The 23,496-nt window shown below is 33.4% G+C and overlaps 1 protein-coding gene across 8 annotated transcripts in view; it reads right to left on the bottom strand.

The window, feature by feature from the left end:
* The window catches only part of LOC118182340 (methionine synthase reductase-like), a 128,025-nt gene that overhangs the window by 100,870 nt on the left and 3,659 nt on the right, over positions 1-23,496 (bottom strand). For 2 of the 8 annotated variants that reach the window (XM_085809924.1, XM_085809927.1), the window contains exon 2: positions 9,140-9,319. The exons of 1 other annotated variant lie outside the window; for it this stretch is intronic. In XM_085809924.1, the coding sequence (XP_085666050.1) occupies positions 9,140-9,295 (156 nt within the window). In that variant the 5' untranslated portion in view covers positions 9,296-9,319. Of the gene's footprint in view, positions 1-9,139; positions 9,323-9,427; positions 9,598-23,496 lie in introns of those variants that run through there. 5 more of the 8 variants (XM_085809928.1, XM_085809923.1, XM_085809926.1 and 2 more) reach the window with 4 other exon arrangements.

The raw sequence follows: 23,496 nt of genomic DNA on the forward strand, positions 1-23,496 counted from the left end.
AGAATGTTGTATGAGTGACCAGGGCCCTGGGTAAATGTATTGAGTGTGTGATTATACATGTCTTTATATTGTTAATGTAACATGTTGGACTTTCTTGCTACGGTAAAATTTTTTTGAATAATGGGATAAGATTTTCCCAAAGAAAAATTTTCTTAAAAATTTCGGAATGAAATTGTGATATTTATTTGTTCTTATTTTGAATTTTGTAAAGATACTGGCATTCGGTTTTTATTTCAGGTAGGAGATGATGATGTGGGGGGCATTTCTTGGAAAATATAGCTTATTTTTAAACCTTTTACTGCATCATCTCTCCTCCTTGAAATGTTTATTTAGCTTAGTCCTTATTTTAATGTAATATAGTAGTTACTTCTACTTCTTTTTCTTGCTGCCACTGTTTGCATTGAGAACGGACTGTTTCAACCTAATTGAGATGCAAAAACGAAACATGATGTTATGTCATCTGAAAAGCCGATTCGTGCCGATAGCTGATTAGTTGCCGTGAGATGACGTCATTCCTACTTCTGCTATAAGTATCTCGCGTCGCTCTGGCTCAACCCTTCTAGTTCCTGCTTTCCCGGCACGTGAGTGAGCGGTTTCCAGCCCCTTCAAAAGGATGCATTCAGTCCGATGAATAAAATGCCTTGATTCCGGTTTGCGAGATGATGGTTCCAGATTAAAGTTCTTCGGTTCCAGAGGCTACCATGTGAGTGACTGCCGTGGGCGGCATCCATGTTCTTCAATAAAGGCGGCAATTAAAAATACGTGAGCGGCGACTCCTTGTGCAAACGGGGTTAGACCTGTTTTAAGTGCTTTCAAGAACTTCATTTAAATTTTCAGGTGTTTTTCTTGACCATTGATTATGGACTTATTAAATGTGTAGCCAGCTTTATTTTTAGGCCGCATAATTACTGTTTAGGACATTTTTGTTTGTATAGAATGCCAGTGTTTTTGGAGACCAGGTAAAAATATTTGATGAATGATGGTTATATTATATTTTTACTAAGACTCTAATATTGTTGACATTTATTTTCTGTGCTTTTATTCTTTATTATATTGTTAATAAATTGGTTAAGTTCAAAATCTTTTATTGTCTTCAATGTCTGCACAACATATCTCAGGGAGCTTTTATTGCTACTACTGCTAAATGTTTAATTTCTTTAAACTTTAAACTTTGCTTTAGCATCAATTTGGACACCCATAATTCGGAATGATCAATAATCCGGACCTCAAAGCTACAAACTTTCTGCTTTGACGCATGCGCATAGGCGTTTACGCCTGAGCGTAAGACCTTTACGGCTGCGAATATTCGTGTGTGCAAGCGCATAATACGTTTACGCATGCGCTTTTAATGTATAACAGACAGTATAAACTAAGCTAAAATTATCTAATTCAGTTAATGTTGCAGATTGCGTTGTTCCTTAATCTTCAAATTGGATCCGGCTAATTATTTTTTGCAGACTGTTAGAGCAATTTTATAAAAGTTAGCTTGAACTTTCGATTATGTCAAATAGAATTTCCGATATTTATTTACTAATATGTAAAAGATCTACAAAGCGAAAGTATGTTTTGAAATCCGAAATCTGTTTATCAATTTCACTCTGCTCTGCGGCAGGGGGGGGGCAGAAACACGGCGGCGTGTAATGAATTGGAAGTTGATCTGTCAGCACTATGCTTATCTTCAGGGCAGATGTTTTTATTTTATTTGGCTTATAATTCCTTACTGAATGTAGTATTTCATCTGGATGTGCACCGTCTTTGATATGATTTAAATCAAGTTCCTCGTCATTATAATTCGCTTCCCATAGTGAAGAAAGTGACAGAGAGGTTATTGAAAACGAAAACATTTCGATTGACAAATTAGTCGGCTAGACTAGAAGAGAAACACGCTAATGTGACAATCAAAATCGTAAAAAACAACCTTATATTTAGCGTAGGTATAATGAAACACTCAATCGATTTCGAGGGCAGCTAAAGGTCCCTCCTCATCAGGAGAAAGAAATACATAGAAAGAAGAAAATAGGAATCACAGAAACACGTGGTGCTTATCAGCACTGCACGTGGTTATAACCAGATTTTTTAATCAGAGTTGCACTGGCCGCCTACTTTTACTGAGCCAGGCTGTCTGATCAAGCATAAAGAAATATTAGCAAAGTTAAAATAGGGAGCGAGGGGCAAATGCACATTACGCTCAAAATCTGAACTTCAAATAATGGAAAGCAACCACTGAACGGATTTTTATACCCTCTGGTAGTACCAAGTGCGAGGAGGTAACGCCATCTATTGGCAAAAATAATTGAATTAAGACAGTAGAATTTGAAAGGCATTAGGAAGGACTGGATTGGACTTCAAATCATTAACTAAACTTTCTAAATCTTTGTGAATGTGAAAAGCCTCAAGAAAATCCAATTCGCCTATGGAAGAAGCCTTTTGGATGATTTTTGCAGACCCAAAATCAAAATTATGGTTAAAAGTCCAGCTATGATACGCTATTGAAGACTTGTTAATTACCCCTTTTTTGACATAAGATTCATGTTCCTTGATACGAAACTTCAACGCTCTTTTTGTTTGGCCAATATATCTTAAACCACACTGACATGACATACTATAAATTCCCCAAGAATTCAAGACAGAAACGCAATCTTTTAGAATCGAAGGGTGAATTTTATTAATAGGGGAGAAACCGACTTGAAAATTGAATTTCTGGAGAATCTGTGCAATTTTATAACTAACAGAAGGATAAAATGGAAGCACTACAAGGTCATTGATATTATTTCTAACAGTGGAATGTCTTCTTTGATGGGAATCTGAAAATGTTTTGATGGCTTTATCAATAATCACGGGAGAAAATCCATGGTCAATCGCAACTGCTCTCAAATAATTAAGTTCATTGGTAAGCAAAGATTCAGAGGAACAAACTTTTAGCGCGCGGAAAACATAATAGTAAAAAGAAGCCATTTTTTGCTTAACAGGGTGGCATGACTTGGCATGGGGTGGTAAACAAACTGCAAAGGGTTTACGGTACACAGTGGTGCTAAAATCGGTTTCTAATTGCGCTAGACTTTATGCTCTTCCAAAAGTCCACAAAACCGGTATTCCTTTTCGACCAATTGTTTCCAACATAGGTACTGCTTCATATCCTTTGGCCAAATATTTAGTTTCCAGATTTTCTCCTCTACTTGATAACAATATTCACACTGTAAAAAATTCTGTTGAAGTCATTGATAAACTTTAAAATTTCCCCACTTCGTTCCATTATGGTTTCATTTGATGTCAAATCATTGTTTACTAATGTTCCGGTCGAAGGAGCACTAAATTGTCTTGAAACTAGGCTTCGGGAATTTCACTTCACACATACTGAAATTAATGAGTTGGTTTCGCTTACTAAAGTTTCTCTAAGTCAAACCCACTTTGTTTTCCAAAATGCATATTTTCGTCAAGTTGAAGGATTAGCTATGGGTAATCCTCTCAGTCCGGTACTTGCTGACATTTATATGCACTATTTTGAGATGAAATTATTTGATAAATTATCTTTTCGTCTTTGGATTCGGTATGTTCACGACACTTTCGCACTTTTTGACGGTTATAAAGAGGATTTTTCCGAGATTCTATCTATTATGAATTCAATTGATCCAGCCATCCAATTCACTCTTGAAATTGAATCCAACAATTCCCTCCCCTTCCTCGATATTCTTATAATCCGCAATGAAACCGATTTTAGCACCACTGTGTACCGTAAACCCTTTGCAGTTTGTTTACCACCCCATGCCAAGTCATGCCACCCTGTTAAGCAAAAAATGGCTTCTTTTTACTATTATGTTTTCCGCGCGCTAAAAGTTTGTTCCTCTGAATCTTTGCTTACCAATGAACTTAATTATTTGAGAGCAGTTGCGATTGACCGTGGATTTTCTCCTGTGATTATTGATAAAGCCATCAAAACATTTTCAGATTCCCATCAAAGAAGACATTCCACTGTTAGAAATAATATCAATGACCTTGTAGTGCTTCCATTTTATCCTTCTGTTAGTTATAAAATTGCACAGATTCTCCAGAAATTCAATTTTCAAGTCGGTTTCTCCCCTATTAATAAAATTCACCCTTCGATTCTAAAAGATTGCGTTTCTGTCTTGAATTCTTGGGGAATTTATAGTATATCATGTCAGTGTGGTTTAAGATATATTGGCCAAACAAAAAGAGCGTTGAAGTTTCGTATCAAGGAACATGAATCTTATGTCAAAAAAGGGGAAATTAACAAGTCTTCAATAGCGTATCATAGCTGGACTTTTAACCATAATTTTGATTTTGGGTCTGCAAAAATCATCCAAAAGGCTTCTTCCATAGGCGAATTGGATTTTCTTGAGGCTTTTCACATTCACAAAGATTTAGAAAGTTTAGTTAATGATTTGAAGTCCAATCCAGTCCTTCCTAATGCCTTTCAAATTCTACTGTCTTAATTCAATTATTTTTGCCGATAGATGGCGTTACCTCCTCGCACTTGGTACTACCAGAGGGTATAAAAATCCGTTCAGTGGTTGCTTTCCATTATTTGAAGTTAAGATTTTGAGCGTAATGTGCATTTGCCCCTCGCTCCTTATTTTAACTTCGCTAATATTTCTTTATGCTTGATCAGACAGCCTGGCTCAGTAAAAGTAGGCGGCCAGTGCAGCTCTGATTAAAAAATCTAGTTATAACTACGTGCAGTGCTGATAAGCACCACTTGTTTCTGTGATTCCTATTTTCTTCTTTCTATGTATTTCTTTCTCCTGATGAGGAGGGACCTTTAGCTGCCCTCGAAATCGATTGAGTGTTTCATTATACCTACGCTAAATATAAGGTTGTTTTTTTACGATTTTGAAATTAGTCGGCATTCTCGACACAGCAATTATAGGACTTGAACAGCGGAACTTTGTAACTGAACAAGAAATTATGTCTGTTTAATAGAATTAAATAGAAAGTATTATCACATGAAATGAAGCAACTTAAACAACTTACATTGAAAGAAATGTTTAATAAAGTAAACAAATAAATATTAAGCTTTTTCTTTTTGTAAATTTTGATACCCTTTAGATCATAATTGTTCTTTATTTCATAAATTACGGTTTCATATTTTTAATTTTGTAATTTCTGCATGCCATCTTACCAGATTTAAACTGATGATCTATAATCCGGAAAAATCGATAATCCGAAATCGCCAAAGTCCCGACAAGTCTGGATTAACGACTTTTGACTGTATAGAATTACAAGACAAAACACAGACTGGTTTTACAAACTTTGATAAAATGTCTTTAAACAGATCATAAATCATCGATTGCAAAACATGAATTAATGGAATTCTGCTTTGTAGAACTGTGTTAAGAACATCGAATAATGGCAAAAATTAATTGTAAAAAAAAGCAAAAAGCTTTGTTAAGGTCGGAAGAAAAAAACAAATATTCGTTCTTCACAAGATAAACTTACAGTAATCAGAAAATGTTTCGTGTGTTGAGCAATTTTTTTATTTTGAGAGCTTTACGCTTATATTTTGCAGTATTATTTTGAGAACTGCCTGTTGAATTGCTGAATGGTGCACAAATTACTTTATTTTTCTCAAACGTATTTCTAACAATGGAAGTAGTAACTACATCTCCATTTACTTTAGGTATTTTATAACTTTCAATAGAGCCTTTTATCTTAACTCTCGAAGCATTTACTTCCTTCTTCAAAAAATGAAAGAAGTGGGTTCCATTGATCGAGGATTCTAGATAAATGTTTCTTTAAAGACAGCAAGTATGTACACACGTTTCAAAATTTTTCTCATTTCAGTACAGTCAAAGTCATTAATCCGGACTCGTCGGGACTTCGGCGATTCCGGATTATAGATTTTCCTGGATTATAGATCATCAGTTTAAATCTGGTATCATGGCATGCAGAAATTATAATATTAAAAATATGAAACTGTAATTTATGAAATAAAGAACAATTATGATCTAAATAGTACCAAATTTACAAAAAAAAAAAAAAGCTTAATATTTATTTGTTTACTTTATTAAACATGTCTTTAAATGTAAGTTGTTTAAGTTGCTTCGTTTTATGTGATAATACTTTCTCTTTAATTCTATAAACAGACATAATTTCTTGTTCAGTTACAAAGTTCCACTGTTCAAGTCCTATAATTGCTGTGTCGAGAATACCGACTAATTTGTCAATCGAAATTTTTTCGTTTTCAGTAACCTCTGTGTCACTTTCTTCACTATCGGAAGCAAATTATAATGACGAGGAATTTGATTTAAATCAAAGACGGAATATATCAAGATGAAATACTACATTTAGTAAGGAATTATAAGCCAAATAAAATGAAAACATCTGCCCTGAAGATAAGGATAGTGCTGACAGATCAACTTCCAATTCATTGCTCACCGGGGCCTTTCCCCCTCCCACTGCAGAGCAGCGTGAAATTGATAAACAGATTTCGTAATGGTTAGGTCATTTTTTGCAGCAATTCCACTTTTGTTTAATGGACTTCGAAACATACTTTCGCTTTGTAGATCCTTTACATATTAGTAAATATATATCGGAAATTCTATTTGACATAATCGAAAGTTCAAGCTTACTTTTATAAAATTGCTCTAACAGTCTGCAAAATATAATAAGCTGGATCCAATTCAAAGATTAAGGAACAACGCAATCTGCAATATTAACTGAATTAGATAATTTTAGTTTAGCTTATACCATCTGTTATACATTAAACGTGCATGCGTAAACGTATTTTGTGCATGCACACACGCATATTTACAGCCGTAAAGGTCTTACCCGCATGCATCAATGTGACGCATGCGCAGAAAGTTTGTAGCTTTGAGGTCCAAATTATAGATCATTCTGGATTTTGGGTGTCCAAATTAACGACTTTTGACTGTATTATGCAGCTGTTGGAACTGTTTCAATTGTTCCTTCGTTTTAGAACTCCTTTCAAGATAATAATAAATATCAACAATGTATTCATCCACATTTATTGATAAAGAAGCTGCCCCTTTTTCAGCTGCTAAATTTAAGAGGTGACAGGTGCACCTCATAATCTGCAAATCTGAATTTTCCTTTCTTAAAATGCCTGCAACACCAGTCTTCAAGCTTACCATTACTGGTGCATTATCAGCAGCAAGTGCTTAGCAATTATCCAGAGGGACTGCATTTTCTTATAAAGTTTTAATAATTATCTGTGCTATATTAAAGCCTGCCGAATGTATTAAAGCCTGTTGAATGCCCTTCTAAAGTGGGGACAGAAAGTAAACTGCACTCAATTTCTGAAGACTCTGGATTAAAAAAAGAAACAACAATTGGATACAGTTTTGAATCGGTATTATTGCTTCCATCCGCAGAGGGGCAGAACGGAGCTGTTTTGATGCAATCAATAACTGAAGATTTATTTTCAAACCCATTTCTTTAACAATTGCACCTGTATTGGTCCTTGCACTTGAGTATTTCTTAGCGATTTTACTATCGAGAAACATTTTTCTAAATAAAGCTGCAGCGTGATCCGATGCATTCAGTGGCAGGTTGTGCTCCAGTAAAAAGGCAGAGAACAGACATTCTGCGTTAATAACTTTTTGGTCGTTTGTTTCCGAAGAAAAATTTAATTTTTTGCTGTTTTTAAAACAACTTATGTTGTCCTTGTGTTTTTGTGTACGCACATGTTTGAGAACATCCGCCCTTCCACCATGCGAAATCAAAAAATCGCAACAACAGATGGTACACATCGCAAATTTATTACATTTCCTTGAGGAAATAATGGAAGGAAAGTCAACTGTGTACGATTTTTGAAATGTATACGAGTATTTCACCTTTCTCGCAGACATCACAAAAGATGATAATTTCTAAAACTATTTCCCAAAGGCATGTGTACTCACACAACTCAGGACAAGAGGAACGAAATAACTAAAGAACATCCAAATAACAGCCTTGAGCTTGCTTTGTGCTCATTGGCTAATATATGCCAGATGATATGCAGTGGAGCTCGATGCCCATTGGAGAACTGTTGAACAGCGTTTCTGGATATGTATGCTCTCACTCACAAAGCAGAAATTCTCATCTGGTTTGCAAGGTTTTGTTTTAGATATAATCTAGAGAAAATTCAATTGCTTTCAGACGTCCAAAATCACTATTTTGTTCATATAACGAAGTATTAAGCCAAGTTCCATAAAAATCGTTACAAATTTTAAGAATAAGTAAAAGTCGGGAGAAATATATTGCAAATCAGGTTGGCAGGAGAGCAGTCGAAAATCGGGAGTCTCCCACCTAAATTGGGTGAGTTGGCAACTTTGAGAAGATAAAGAATGATGTTGCTTTGAGAACAAATTTAAAGCAATTGCTCCTTTTAACTATTTTGTGGCAATACATTGTATCCCTGCACAACATTTTCTACATTTTTTTCTTTGCAAGCAAATCCCACAAGCACACATTTTAAACCGAATTTAAAAAATAAATATCATGATTTAACTCTAAAAACTCAAAACTTCAATACAACACTAAGAATGCATATGAAAATGACAACATCGCTTTTAAAATTGCAGAACTGTTATGTGCATGGTTCCCAGAATTTGGTAACTTCTACTAAGGTATAGTTGTGCTAAAATATAAGTACCAACTTTTATTCTTGCACTTTGATGCTACCCAGGAATGATCACTATTTACATCATCTATCAGAAATTACAATAAATTGTAACCCCAATATATTTTTTATACATTCACGACATCTAATCAAATACCTGATTCATGTATTGTTGCTCTTGTCACACAGACACAATACCATGTATTTATCAAAAAGGGAAATTTTGGCCTCCATATTTTGTTAATGAAAATGGAATACGGTGAGTAAACATAATTTTAGCATAACATTTTTATTATAAAACCACAGATGTGTTTTCTGTTCAGAACTTTTCGGACTTTATAGAGTTAGCATTTACATCATAAGATTATACATACCAGTAAACTTTATAATTCACAAAATAATTTTTTATAACTAATCTTAAATTTTTTACAATTTTCAAATAATTAAAAAAATTACATAAATTTGTTTCACTTTACAAAACTACTACACTGTAACAAAAATTTTAAAATTTGCGGTCAACAAATAATTTAAAATAACACAGGGAAAAAAAAAAAAACCTACTCTTCGATCTGTCAGGCTCATACAAAATAAATCAGCTTTCAAATGATAATATGGTGCTTCATAAGCAATGTCTTCTGCTATAGCCTGAGCTTGACCAGTCTGAGATGCATACACAAGAAGAAAGCGATTACATGGCTTGGATGCTCTGCATGCCATTGGAGAGTTCTAAAATGCTTACAGCTACTAAGAGATATATACATCATTAAGGGTTTTCTCATAAGCATCAAGTTCTTATCTTATGTTTTACATATTGATAAAATTAATATGTATATAGTATAAAATTCTCACTTTATATATTTATCACACCAGAGCTGATTTAAAACTCCTTCAATTTGTTTTTCCTCATATTGAAATTTGAAATCCTATGCTGAATTTTCTGCAGGTCGTAAATCAACATGGCTGAATGTCTATTTCGATACTTGTAGTCAACAGTATTTGATCATAGTGAATGAAAGCATCTAATATATTTTGTTGTGACAGTCAAAGAAGATATCTCTGTTAAAATGTTATAGAAGCATACCAAAATTTTATGCTAAACTTAGAAAAAGCAGTAATGAAGCAGTTAAAATGTTACAGCATGCATATGACAGTGAAACAATTAGTCACACTTCAGTATTCCAGTAGTGGAGGCACTTCAAAGAGAGTAAAATAAAATAGTTCATTGTAGTGTAAAATGTAGGGCATGTTATTCAGGGCTTAATTTACATGAAATTTTCACTATTATCTAAATATGACGTATACAAATTTGATGACATTTAAAACTCGAATCGTTACTTAAAACGGAAGAGCTAACAATTTATTCCTTGCAGTTTGGGCCAAATATTTTCTCCAAGACCGCTTGCTTAGTTAAAAGTAAAATATATAAATTTTGAAAATCTGGGAGTAATTTATTTTCTCTTAATTTTAAAGAGTTTACACTGCTTGTTGCTACCAAAACAGTGAACAAGGGGAACATTTTTTATTTTTATTTTTTAAAGGCGTTAATTTAATTTTAATTTGCCGATTCTTTAAAATGATAATATTTTATAGCAGACATTATAAAAACTATATCAGTATTAATTGTCTCCTAAGACAAATACACTTCCAGTCAGGTCCAGATAATCACCCTCCTACAGTACGTTTTATCCTATCTTTCTGATTACTGTTTAAAATCAAAAATAAAATGAATAAAAAGACTGGAAATTGAGATCTTCAGATTGCAGTTTAACGATTAAAGAGTTTACCATTAAAAATTTCAAGGTATTAGAAAAATATTAAAACTTTAAAACTGTGAAACAAACATAAATTTAAGAAACAAATGATTTTATACCAATTAATTCATTGCATACCCATTAATTCCACTAATCAATTAAAATTATAACATTAGAAATGCCTTATATTGTAGAGACATTAGGTATTTTTTGGAAGCAGGAGAGTTGAAACATGAGCAACACCTTCACCGAGAATCGAACCACGTACCTCTGGTATACGCGCCCAAGGTGCTGACCACTACAATATGAAGACATGCTAAGAAAGGCAGGAGAAATACCTTATATACTCCCCCTTTTGAAGGGCAACTGAGGTTTTTAGGGAACCCAGTTGCCAAATTCTGGCTGTGGAGAATCATCATTCACCCCCCTTTTAGTTCGGGTGCCACTGTTGCACCATTAGGTTATTTCAAAGCAGGAGACTTGAAAAATGAGCAATGCCCTCGCCAGGAATCGAACCGCTGACCTCTGGAATATGCACCCAACATGCTAACCACTACACTACGAAGGCATGCTAAGAAAGTGGGAGAAATACCTTATAATATAATATTAGTTACAACAAAGTGCAAATGTTCATACGAACTAAAAAAGTATTAAAAAAATTAATTCTTAAGAAGTGCGTTTATTGCTTTTAAGACATTTACTGTATTAAATGACTGTTTGCTTGTATATTTAAAATAAATTAAAGTTTTATGCATCGACAAATGGACCGTCTATGTGTGACGGGGCGTGAAAGGCGTGTCTTTTGCTTCGCACAGGGGAATATAATGGTTTTGCATCTCTCAATTTATAAAAAGCAGACTGAGTCAGCTCTCTGAGAATCTGTGAATTATATTTTGTCATGTAGGACTGTATAAGCTAGGTAAAAACCATACATTTCCTACGAGGTATAAAAACAACAAGCATATCATATGGAAAAATCTGGCTATTTCTTTCCTTAGATGGAATCATCTGCAAATCAAGCATATTAATTATAGAGTTGCTTAAGCCACTGTATGCAGCGATTTCGTTTGTAATGACTGTAAGCTCTGAACTGCATAGGAGTCTCTCAGTGTATTATATAAAAGAAGTCTTTTACCCTTATAAAGTTCCCACAAAGCCCTTAGACAGAAACCCTTGTTTCTTCTATCATAGTTAACTTAATTGATCAGTACCTCCGTATTGGTTAGGTTAGGTGATTTGAATATAGCAAAGCTCACAAGAGCTATCCGACTAAGGGGTGACATGCATTTGCGGAGGACTTTCAAAAGGAAACAAGCTCGTATTCACGTTACACATGGGAAAACCACCAAAATCGACATGAATACAGCTCGTTCGCTTGGGTTCAAACGATGTCACACAACCAGTATTCAGCAATTTAACCACTCGGCTACTGGCAGGACACTTTCATATTACATTTTCTAAGGGATTTGTTAGCTTGTATTTATAATGTTATTTATAACTCTTTATAGTTCTTCTTTTTCCTTGAAAACAGCCCTTGTATTTTTAATTTTAAATGAGGTATTCAGTTCCGCTTAGGTTATAACAAGTAACAATATCGTTATCGTATTTATTAGGAAAATGCTAACGTAATTTAACAAAAATATTCATTATGATAATCTTAGCAAAACTGTTTTTTCAGGTTTACGAGGTTGAAAATTATACACATATGTCGAAAATGAAGCAGATACCACAACAACTGCTTTTTTCTCCTCCCAGTCAGTGAATGAATGAATGCTTTAATTGCTTTTCTCGTCAAGAGTTGGGTGAGGTTGGGGTTGCTGGAATTTGCAGTTTCGCCAATAATGCCAAAAAAAGGGGATGTCTTCCTGTTGGTCATTGAATGACTGACACGATTTAGCAAATTTTTAACCAAAAAGCTGGATGCAATGTAATTTATCGTTTCACACATTTTTTTTTTTTTTTTCCTTATGTTCTCTTTGTTCAATAGTATTCATATTTCACAGTGTAAATTTTTACAATATTACTTCTCGAAATGGTAGAACTATATTCTACGGCGGACGTATACACTTTCTACTATATCCAGTGTTCTCAACTTAGGTAGTATAGTTCAGATAATTTTAGGAAGATTTTGGATGCTGTTAAGGATTTTTGTTTGACTGAAGAAAGGGAAATTTCTAAATAAGGCAAGTGGATATTTTGTTTCTGTAGTGTTAAAATGAGTTTCCCTTTTCATGTTATTTGATTGCTTCATTTAAAATGTAGTTTATTGAGATTACATATTTTTTGTTGACTGCTCCTTTGCCTTTTTATGTGAAAATAGGTCAATGTGTACATGGATAATTTAAATAAATGTTTTAGTTTGTTCTTGAACGTTTCACTTACGTACTTATCGTATAATGTCACTGGCATAGGGCCTAAGCCTAGATATAAGATTTTCATATATCGCCATAGAAATGATATACATATTTATTGACCCAATTAATGACATTTAAATTGTTCGGGCCAATCATATTACTTGTTACATGGCAAAGAATGTGCCACAGTTGAAGCAGCTAATGTTTGCTAAACGAATTCAAATTTATAGCAAACTGCCGGTGAGTTGTAATACTTTCATTGTTAAACAAGTTTTCTATACTCCAGGTCTTGAACTCTCATAAATGACTCCAGCAAAAAAGGCAAAATTAAACATTGATAGTGGATGATTATTTCAAGATACCTGGACAGAATCATTTGGAGTTACTGAACACAATAGGAAAGCATTATGCATTCCGTGAGGGGAAAGTGTTATGTGTCGCACATCTAGTTCCTGATGGCATTTTAACACCAACCACAGGATTGTCGCCAAATTTGATGAAACTGAGCAGAAAGTGTTTATTGAAGGGAAATTGATGAAATTATAATTACCAGAAAGTTAGTTTTTGCAATTATCTTTCTAAAACAAACTATCTAACAACAGCCAGCTTTCAAATTTTACTGTGCCTGGCAAAAAAATGGTAAACCGCTCTCCAATGGTGATTTAATCAAAGAAGTTTTGGGCATGCAGCTCCAAAAAGGTTCGCCATCACTGGTACTGATCATGTCACAATGATTTTTGTCTCTGCAGGAATAACTAATGAATGATGGACTTCACACAGGCAACCTATCCAAACAAGATCAGCATGCTGTCATACAGTTCCTCAGTATTGAACGGTGTGAACCAGCTAAAGTTTTTCATTGGATGACAGAAGTACATGACAATGCATGTGTCGGAAAACACCTGACGGATTAGGCAAGAATGTTCAGCGAAGGACATAAACAAACAAGTGATTATTCCCTTCCTATGGAAAAAAATTACTTCAGGTGGAGTTGAGAGAAATGTTCTCAGCAGAATGTTAATTTTGCAAATTAAAAACAGCAGATGTGGGGATTAGTATATAATAAAATACAAAGTCTGAAATCCGGACTCGTTGGGACTTCGGCAATTCCGGATTTGGGATTTTTCCAGATATTAGATCATCGGTTTAAATATAGTAAGATGGCATGTAGAAATTTTAAAATTAAAAATATAAAATCATGATTTATGAAATGATGAAGTATTTATGATCTAAAGGGTATCAAAATTCACAAAAACAAAAATCTTAACTTTAACTCTTGTTTAACTTATTAAACTTTTCTTTCAATGTACGTTGTTTAAGTTGCTTCATCTTTTGTGCTAATACTTTCTCTTTAATTCTGTAGACAGACATAATCTCTTGTTTAGTTACACTGCTGAAGTCCTGTAACTGCTGTTTTGAGAATTACGACTAACTTGTCGATCGAAATTTTCTCCTTTTCAGTAACTTCTCTGTCACTTTCTTCTCTATCTGTAGCGGTATTTTCTGGATCTAGAACCATACCACAGATTTCACCATTCATTAAATAATTGATGATTGAGAAGCATTGTCATCACAAAGAAAAACTTCTTTTATATCATCTTCATTTATGACTACTTCTACACATTTCTTTACATAATCCGTTAACTGGAAAATGCCACCTTTGTTTTAAAATATCCCAAAACCTTTAAAATTAGCTGCTATCAACATCAAATTTAGCTATCGTTCACTATACATATTTGGCTATGCATTACGAGCTTACTAACGACAAGTTGTTTCATTAAATTTTATCTTGCTTCTATCGCGCACTGAGACAATTAAGCCTGGATTGTATTAGTTTAGTTATTTATTATACTTATGTCTATTTCTTGCACATGCCTAAGGCTTAGAGTTCTGAATAAATAAATTCCCACATATATTTAAGCCTTATTGAGGACAGGCGATATATAACTTACTGCCTGATGCAGTGTCTGTGGGTCCTAAATTCTGCGACTCGATGTGGCCATACGAGCCCTGGCGCTGGTTCTGGGTTTATGTGAATAACAAGTCAGTTATTCTTAACAGATAGCCCTAAATGTAATCTTTGGGTCTATGAGTATCATCAACAAAATCTATTTTAAGCATATGGAAAGAAATTTTTGGTAAATTTTGTCTTGTCAACAATTTTTGGCGCATTTAACTTAAATCTGTAATCATCACCAAGCAATAAAAATGCTCATCGTCAACATAAAAGGTTACCATACTCCTTTATATTCAATTACTAACATAATAAAATTGTTTAGGCATCGCTACATGAGTCATTACTCAAGTTGCCATGTTTTGATAAACATGCGGTGATGAAAGGAAAGTATAATAAATAATGATTTGCCAGGTTGGTGTCAGATCAACGATGTATCTATGTCGAATGTTTCGGTTTGAGATGTATGCCAAAGCATATATGCAGCAACGGAGCCAAATTACTGATAGTACAAATTTATGCTAAAATGATTGTTTCGTTAATAACAAGGTATTTTATTTAATGTCGAAGTTAAGTTAAGAATCGGAACACTCCAGATGTTTTATTATGCACAGAAGGGGTAATCAAATGTGCATGTGCAAATCCTACGAGAAAAACTTTGTTGGTGGTTTTGAGGCCCGGATTTTAGATCATTCCGGATAATGGACGTCCGGATTTCGGACTTTGTACTGTATAATACTTGCAAAAATCTTAAAATCATTTAACAACAAGTCCTTAACAATGACTTATTTTTATTTGAAATTGTTCAACTAAGATTACTTTTAAAATGAAGATTTAAATAACACAATTTTACTTATAAAGAACATATTTTTTAATAATGAAATTCACACTGCATAAACTAAAAGTAACAGCAACTGATAAAATGTCACAACCTAAAGATATGCCTTCTTTACAGAGATTTTTAGGAATGGTTAATTACTTGACCAGATTTATTTTTACCTTAACTACTATTAGTGTACCATTAAGACAGTTCCATGAACAAAATATTCTCTGACACCAGACTGATAAATATCAAAATGCTTTTGAAAAGCTAAAAGAACGTATTGCTAAAAGCACCCATATTTAAATTCTACAACACTAATAAGGATTAACTCTTTCAGTAGATGCAAGTTTTGAAGGATTGGACACTGTTTTACTACAAGAAAATCAAACAATTGCTTATGCTTCCAGAGCCCTAACAAAGAATCAGAAAAATTATACTCACTTAGAAAAGGAGTTTTTAGCTATTACTTTTGGATGTTCTAAAGTTTATCAACATATATATATATATATAAACTGTTAAGAAAGCATAAGAAGCCTCTTTTTAAGGTGACTGCAAAGCATACTATTAAATTAAAAAAAAAAAAGTATGATCTACATATATGTGACAAAAAGGAGAAAGCAAATACTATTACTATTAGCAAATACTTCATACTTTAAGGAGAGCCTATCTGGATACAACAGACGAAGATAATGATGAAGATATAGAAATCTGTACGCTGATTACATACATACATCTAATGGCAAAATTGCCGAACTGACCAAAGAAAGAGAATGCCATGCTACACTACAGTGTTTAAAGAACTATATTTTGAAAGGCTGGCCGGAAACGAAACATCAACTAAGACTTCAAGTCAAACTATTTTGGGACTATAAAGATGAGCTGATAGTAGAAAAATGACTTATTTTTCAAGGAAAAAGGGTAATTATCCCTTTATCAATGCAAAAGGAGATGTTAAATTTAATACATGAGGGTCATTTTGGTATAAAAAATGAAAGAAAAGAGCTAGAGATGCCTTGTTTTGGCCACTTATGAACAAGTAGATAGAGGATAAAATTTCAAAATGTCCTATATGCAGGACTGATACGAGTGGGGGACAAGATGGCACACAGCACATGGGCGGCCAAATTTAAGGGCAGTGAAATGATTATAAAACATATTAGATTTCTGTAAAAAACGACAACCAAATTTAATTTGCACCTGGGCAGCCAACTGTCTGGGATCAGCCCTGCCTATATGTAATGAATATCAGAACAAAAACGAAAGAGAACCTGATACCACATGAAGTTCCTAATTTACCTTGGTACAAAGTTGGAACAGATTTATTTGAGATTAACAAAGATGTATACTTATTAATTGTAGATTACTATTCCAACTTTTTTTTTAAATTTACAAATTACCAGGTACTTGAAGTCAAATACTGATCTGTTATATGAAATCTCGGTTAGAGTATATTTTAAGGGTGCCCCTTGGATTATTGTTGTTTTATTTATCGTCAAGCTGTTTCATTCATCGCCAAGGTGTTATTTTATTTATGGTAACCTGAAGAGTTGAATGTTATGGAAAACCTATTATGATGTAATTGGTTTTGTGATGGGAAAATATTTGTAAGTGTGTTGGATGTTAATTAGGAAGTACGTTGGTTATTTTGTAGTTTACACGGTAAAATGGTTGAATGTGATAATATTAATTTTAATTTCTGTACGATTTGAAATGAAAAGCATTAATTGACTGATGTGTAAGTGAAAGTTTACTTAGTAGCCATTATAAGTGTCCTGTTTGTATGAAGGAAATGCTTATGGTCGAATGTCGAAGGATACCGACTTGCTATTACTCGCACTAGCTATTACCACACCTTTTTTTGCTACATTTGCACGGATTATTACGTTTAAGTTAAACACGTGAAACTTTTTGTGATTATTTTTTTTCCAATAGATATCAACATTTTCCAACTTCCTTCAAATGAAGAAGAAACAACAGAATCTTTCAGAGAGGCTGGAATTTTACCCAAAGAACGAGTTTGTAAAAACGGCCGTATTATGAAGTTTTATAATTCAGGATTTTATTGGAGATGAAATGTCAAATATTGTCAACAAAAGTTTGGTGTCCAAACTGGTACGTGGTTTGAAAACAGTCATATTGAATTTTTAAAGGTTTAAGATTTATTTACCTTTGGGCATATGAACAGTCGTTCATTAAATGGTGCAAACATCAGTTGGATTTATCCGATAAGACTGCTATTGATTGGAATAATTATATGCATGAAGTGTGTGTGAAGGATTTGGAGAATAATCGAAGTATTAAAATTGGAGGACATGGAATGATTGTCGAAAGCCTTTTTACGCGTCGAAAGAATAATCAAGGTTGTATCTTACCACAACAGTGGATCTTTGGTGGAATTTGCCAGGAGATAAAAGAAACATTTCTAGTCAGAGTTCCAGAATGGAAGGCAACAACATAAATGCATGAAAACCAAAATAATATTGCTGAAGGCAACGTTTCTTCAATGTTTTCTTTTAACCAGTTTTAAGTAAGTTGATTTTAATTTTTTTAAATTTGTATTTAGTATACAATTTATATATATATGTTTGTTTATAATATGTATACATATATTCGGGTTTTTGCTTTTTACGTTTTTGTTCCTTTATAATTAGGGCTTTTATTTTTAAAATAATTTATAAACATAAACCAAAAAACACCAATGAAGACTTTTATCAACACATGTTGCCAAGGTAGTCGTCATAGTACACAAGTACCGAATATTTTTTACTTTTATTTTTGTGAATTTACGAGGCGACGCCAGCATACAGATTACAGTTCAGATAACTTTTGTAAGTTTTTGGATGCTGTTAAGGAATTTTGTTTGACTGAAGACATGGCAATTTCTAAATAAGGTAAGTGGATATTTCCTTTGTGTAGTGCTGAGATGAATTTTCTTTTTTATGTTATTTCATTGTTGGATTTAAAATGTAGTTTATTGATATTATATATTTTATGTTTGGCTCTAGTGTAGAATTAGATGCTTCTTTGACTTTTTAAGCAAAAATAGATCAAAGTGTACATGGACAAAGTCAAGAGAGTGCGCAATGCCAAGTTCGTGCAATTCTCTGATGTTTCCTTAGTGAAAATAGGTTGATGAGTACATGGTAACCAAGTTTGTGCAATTCTTAGTCTTGTTATTTTGGCTTTGTGTAGCTGCGATTTTTGCAGCAAAAATAGCACTGCACAAGCCAAAGAACAAGTCAAAGAATTGCACAAACTCGATATCCATGTACCGCCAAAAATCACCATGGTGTACCTGTAAATATACTTTTACCAAAAGGTCCATACCATTTAAAGTTGAATGGATTAGCAGAATATTTAATAAAAATGGTGAGTTGAAGAAAGCTTGAACAGATCATGCTGATACTTATTTCTCAGTGTCAGGTCATAGGAACACTCCAACTAATGCGATGTTAGTTTGGTGTCCTCATAACTCATAATTCATTCTACTCATAACTCAATGAGTTATGAGTAGAATAACAAGAACAATTCTTCTGACAACACAAGAATTAAAAGAAACCTCAAGTTGCAGAAAATGTGAAAGAGAAAAATCAACCAAAAAAAGAATTAAGCAAAAACCACAATATGATGAGCATACAAAAACATTACCATCATTACACAAAGGAGATTCTGTAAGGGTATACAGTGCAAAGTCCGTAATCCGGACATGCATTATCCGGAATGATCTATAATCCGGACCTCTAAGCCACATTTTTTTTTTTTTTGTATGCTTTGCGTATGCACATGCACATTGGGAGGATGTGTCTCCAGATACATTAAAAAATGCTAACCCGCGAAGACGCGCGCTACTTTTAGCTATGCGAGGACGCGCGTCTGGCTCCATAGGATCGAAGCGTTATTTCTTAACAAAACAAAAATAAAATTGCTTGTGTAATTGAAGAAAAACATTTAAATAATAAAAATAGAGTGTATAAAATGTAAAAGTATACTTTTAATTTAATAAGTCTAATAAAATTTTATTTTAAACAATTTTAAGACTGAAATTAACAACAAAAATTAAACTGATTTCGAGCGCAAACGATATTTAGTACTAATTTATGCAATATTAAATTTTTACAGCAATAATTTCAAAATAAAACTTACATTTCACATTTTTTTTTTGCAAATAATCGTGTTGTGTTTACCACAAACATTTTTCTCGCACATAGCGCAGCAAATTTGTGATTTTCGGTCCGTTACGACAAGCCTGTAAACTTTTTTGCAATTTTCAACGAACCTATTTCCCTTCTAGAAGGGCGATCTCTTATGTCATCAAATCTCAAACATCTCATTAGAAATAAAAAAACGTTTTTTAGACATTGTTCGATGAAAAATGTCAAGCACTGTTCTGTCAGTTACCCACAGGTAGAGAACATTTATGTGAGAAGCCTTGTAGAGTACTCCAAAATAAAGAAGACAGATAAATGCTCTGATTACTGTAATATTCGTGATCGAGCATCTTTCTATCTTTGACGGCAATGGATTCGATATAAATGTTCGCACAATCTATCTACTAGAATTTTTACTATTATTTTATCCATAAGCAGTTGCCAAGAATTCATAGGGTAGGACACAAATTTTGCTTCACAAACATTTCTGAGCAATTTTCTCACAATGTTGAGAGCAAGAGTTCTCACAGCAAGTCTTGGTTCTTTTTAATTCCATTTTGTCACATTATGTTTGCCAAGATAACAATTTGCTGATGGACACAAAATTACTTAATTCATTACTATTTAGATTCATCGCTTGAGTCTAATGCCTCTTCAGAATTCGAGCTCAGCTCACGTCTCGGGCCTGGGAAGCCCGGTTACTCAGTTTCTGAAATAAGATGAAGGGTTAAATTCCGGAAATGCTTGTGAATGACAAGTACATGACCTTAAACGCAGCTATCGAGAAAATCAAAAAATTTCACCAAAGGAAAAAATTTTTGTATTACGTTTTTGTAGCGACTGATCCTCGCAGGTCCAACGTGCGTTCTCGCGGGTTAAGGGAAGGGATACCTTTGTAAAGGAATTTCCCATAGAAAGTCCTTTACAAAGGTATCCCTTATCTTAGATAGACAGCCCTAGCATGATTCCCCATAATCAAATATACCAAGCTAAGTGGAAATACCAAAAGTCAGTAATTACCATGGAGATAGGAAGTAAGAAGGAGAGGCCCTAACCGGTTTTTCTCATATACTGCTTTGAAGCACTGATGATCCCGTCGTGGTGACAAAAACATTCAGTGGCTTACCATTAAGATCAATGGGTTTTGACACAATCGGATGTAAATATTTTGTAATTACATTGTAAATATGCATATAAATGTATAAAATATATTTTATTTTTCTACAATATTTCAGAGTCCTAAGAATGTGAAAAAAATACATTTTTAAACAATATTTAATTTTGAATGGAATTAAATACTATACTTTTCACAGAAGAGTTTCCTCAGAACGGTTTTATTTGAACGAAATATTTTCACAAGTTTTCGTTAACCACATTAAAAAAATTTTTTAAGGGTAATTTGATTTTTTTCTGTTAAGGATTACAAAAATTAAGATCAAAGTTTATAGTATTATTTATATTAAAATTATGAAATAACAAGAACAATTCTTCTTACATCAGAAGAATTATTAAAACCTCAAGTTGCGGAAAATGTGAAAGAGAAAAATCAACCAAAAAAAGAATTAAGTAAAAGCCATAATATCATGACCATACAAAAGCAGATAATTTTCTGTTTTGCCAGCGTTGGCGATAAAGTCACCAGTAGTGGTACAACTGATGCCAAACGGAATAACCTCGCTGGTAACCTTTTACGCCTCATTTTCAAAACAAGTCGCAACCATTTCTTATGAGATTGAATGTTTCTTTCAATACTGGCATACAGTTACATAGAATTTTTACCAGATAGTTCATTTTTATGCCTTAAGGCCATTCGTGGCAATAAAATCAATTAGGATGCAATCACACCGTTCACCCGAAGGCAAAAATATAGAAAAGGCAAAGTCAAGGGTCATCAGTTCTAATGAGAATGCACTAGCGAAGTAAAGCCCTGCGGTTTTACATAATTTCTGAGTAAGCTATTTGTACGAATTGAAATAATTCTTGCATTTAAACTTGTATTCCAAATTAAGATTTAACTTGAAATTAATGTAGATAATTACTGATAAAATCAGAATTTTGTAGCGTAGTTTACGTGAGAAGAGATCACTTGAAATCACGTGGTATGAACCGGCAAATCAGGATGTTGAACTGTGAAAGCATAGTAAATTCTTAAATTAATGTCTTTTTACAAATTTATTGTCTTTATTTATTGGCTTTTTACAAGATTTTAAACAATATTCAAATGTTTATGCCTTCAAAATACAAAATTCTTAGAACTAACATTTGTTAACGTTTTTTATGTGTATACTGTATGTTGTCACCAATAAAGTCTGCTTGGCGAGATTTGCGACGGCGAAATGGAAAAGTACCCAAAAGCATTACCATCATTACACAAAGGGTATACAATACAAAGGCCGTAATCCGAAATGATGTATATGCCGGACCTCAAAGCCACAAACGTCTTTTTTTGTAAGCTTTACGCATGCACATGCACATTGGAAGGATTTGCCTCCAGATACGTTAAAAAATGCTTGGCATAATTTATGGCCAGCTACTATATTTCATGGTGAGGACGATGAAGATGATAACCGTGAATTTGAAGGTTTTCGGACATCGCAAACTAAAGGTGAAATTTTTTAGTTATTGGATTTTGTAAAGAAATGTGGAGAAGCAGTAATAAATGCTGATGATATAATAGAAGTTTTCCATTGCGATGACAATGCCCCAATCATCAATCAATTAACAGATGGCAAAATCTGTAGTATGGTTCTAAATCCAGAAAATACTGCTTCCGATAGTGAAGAAAGTGACAGAGAGGTTATTGAAAACAAAAAAATTTCGATTGACAAGTTAGTCGGTATTCTCGATACAGTAGTTACAGGACTTGAACAGTGGAACTTTGCTATTGAACAAGAAATTATGCCTGTTTATAGAATTAAAGAGAAAGTATTAGCACAAAAAACGAAGCAACTTAAACAACTTGTAAGAAATGTTTATTAAAGTAGACAAATAAATAGCAAGCTCAAGCTTTTCTCTTTTCTAAATTTTGATACTTTTTAGATCATAATTGCTCTTTATTTCATAAATTACAGTTTCAAATTTTTAATTGTATAATTTCTGCATGCCATCTTACCAGATTTAAATTGATGATCTATAATCCAGAGAAAACCCCTAAACCGGAATCACCGAAGTCCCAACGAGTCTGGATTATGGACTTTGTACTGTATAAAGATAATAACTGGAAACCAGCAGTTCCAGAAGATTGTAGATGGTTTGAAAACTAACCTTCAAAATTTTACATAGAGTGAATTTAAAGATTGATCACAAACTGGAAGAAATGTCTTAATGTCTATGTTTTTTTTTTTTTTTTTTTTTTTTTCTAAAAAGCAAATGCTTGATACTACCATCATGGATGCCTGGATATAGTGCATAAAGCACACTTAAAATACAGTTATTATTTCAACAGATATTCCCAACAGATACTCACACACATTTAATGAGCTTTAATACATTTACTTTACATATTACATTACTTTATTTGTTTACTTTTTACATATTACATTACTTTGCTTTGACAAAAACGGAGAATTCAAAAGAAAATTCAGACATAATGGATGGGACTGTAAATGCGTCGTATATGCAACAAGAACATAAAGGCTAGACTGGAGATTGCGGGCCAATTGCCAACATAGCGAAATTGCATCAAATCTAGCAACCCCCATTTTTTGGTGTAATGAAAATCATTAGGATTTAGGGTTGCAGTTTGTATTATTTAACCGGGTGTTTTGAATACTCGTATTTGGAACTCAAATATTCGTCATTTCACTATTTGTGGTTTTACACGCATTGGTTTCCTTAACCAAGGTATTTGAGGTGCTGGTAATAATATACCAGATGTGTTGTAGAACG

This window comes from Stegodyphus dumicola, chromosome X2, assembly GCF_044657685.1.
Source record: "Stegodyphus dumicola isolate Sdum_Otavi_A_Nest chromosome X2, ASM4465768v1".
Classification (NCBI taxonomy): Eukaryota; Metazoa; Arthropoda; class Arachnida; order Araneae; family Eresidae; genus Stegodyphus; species Stegodyphus dumicola.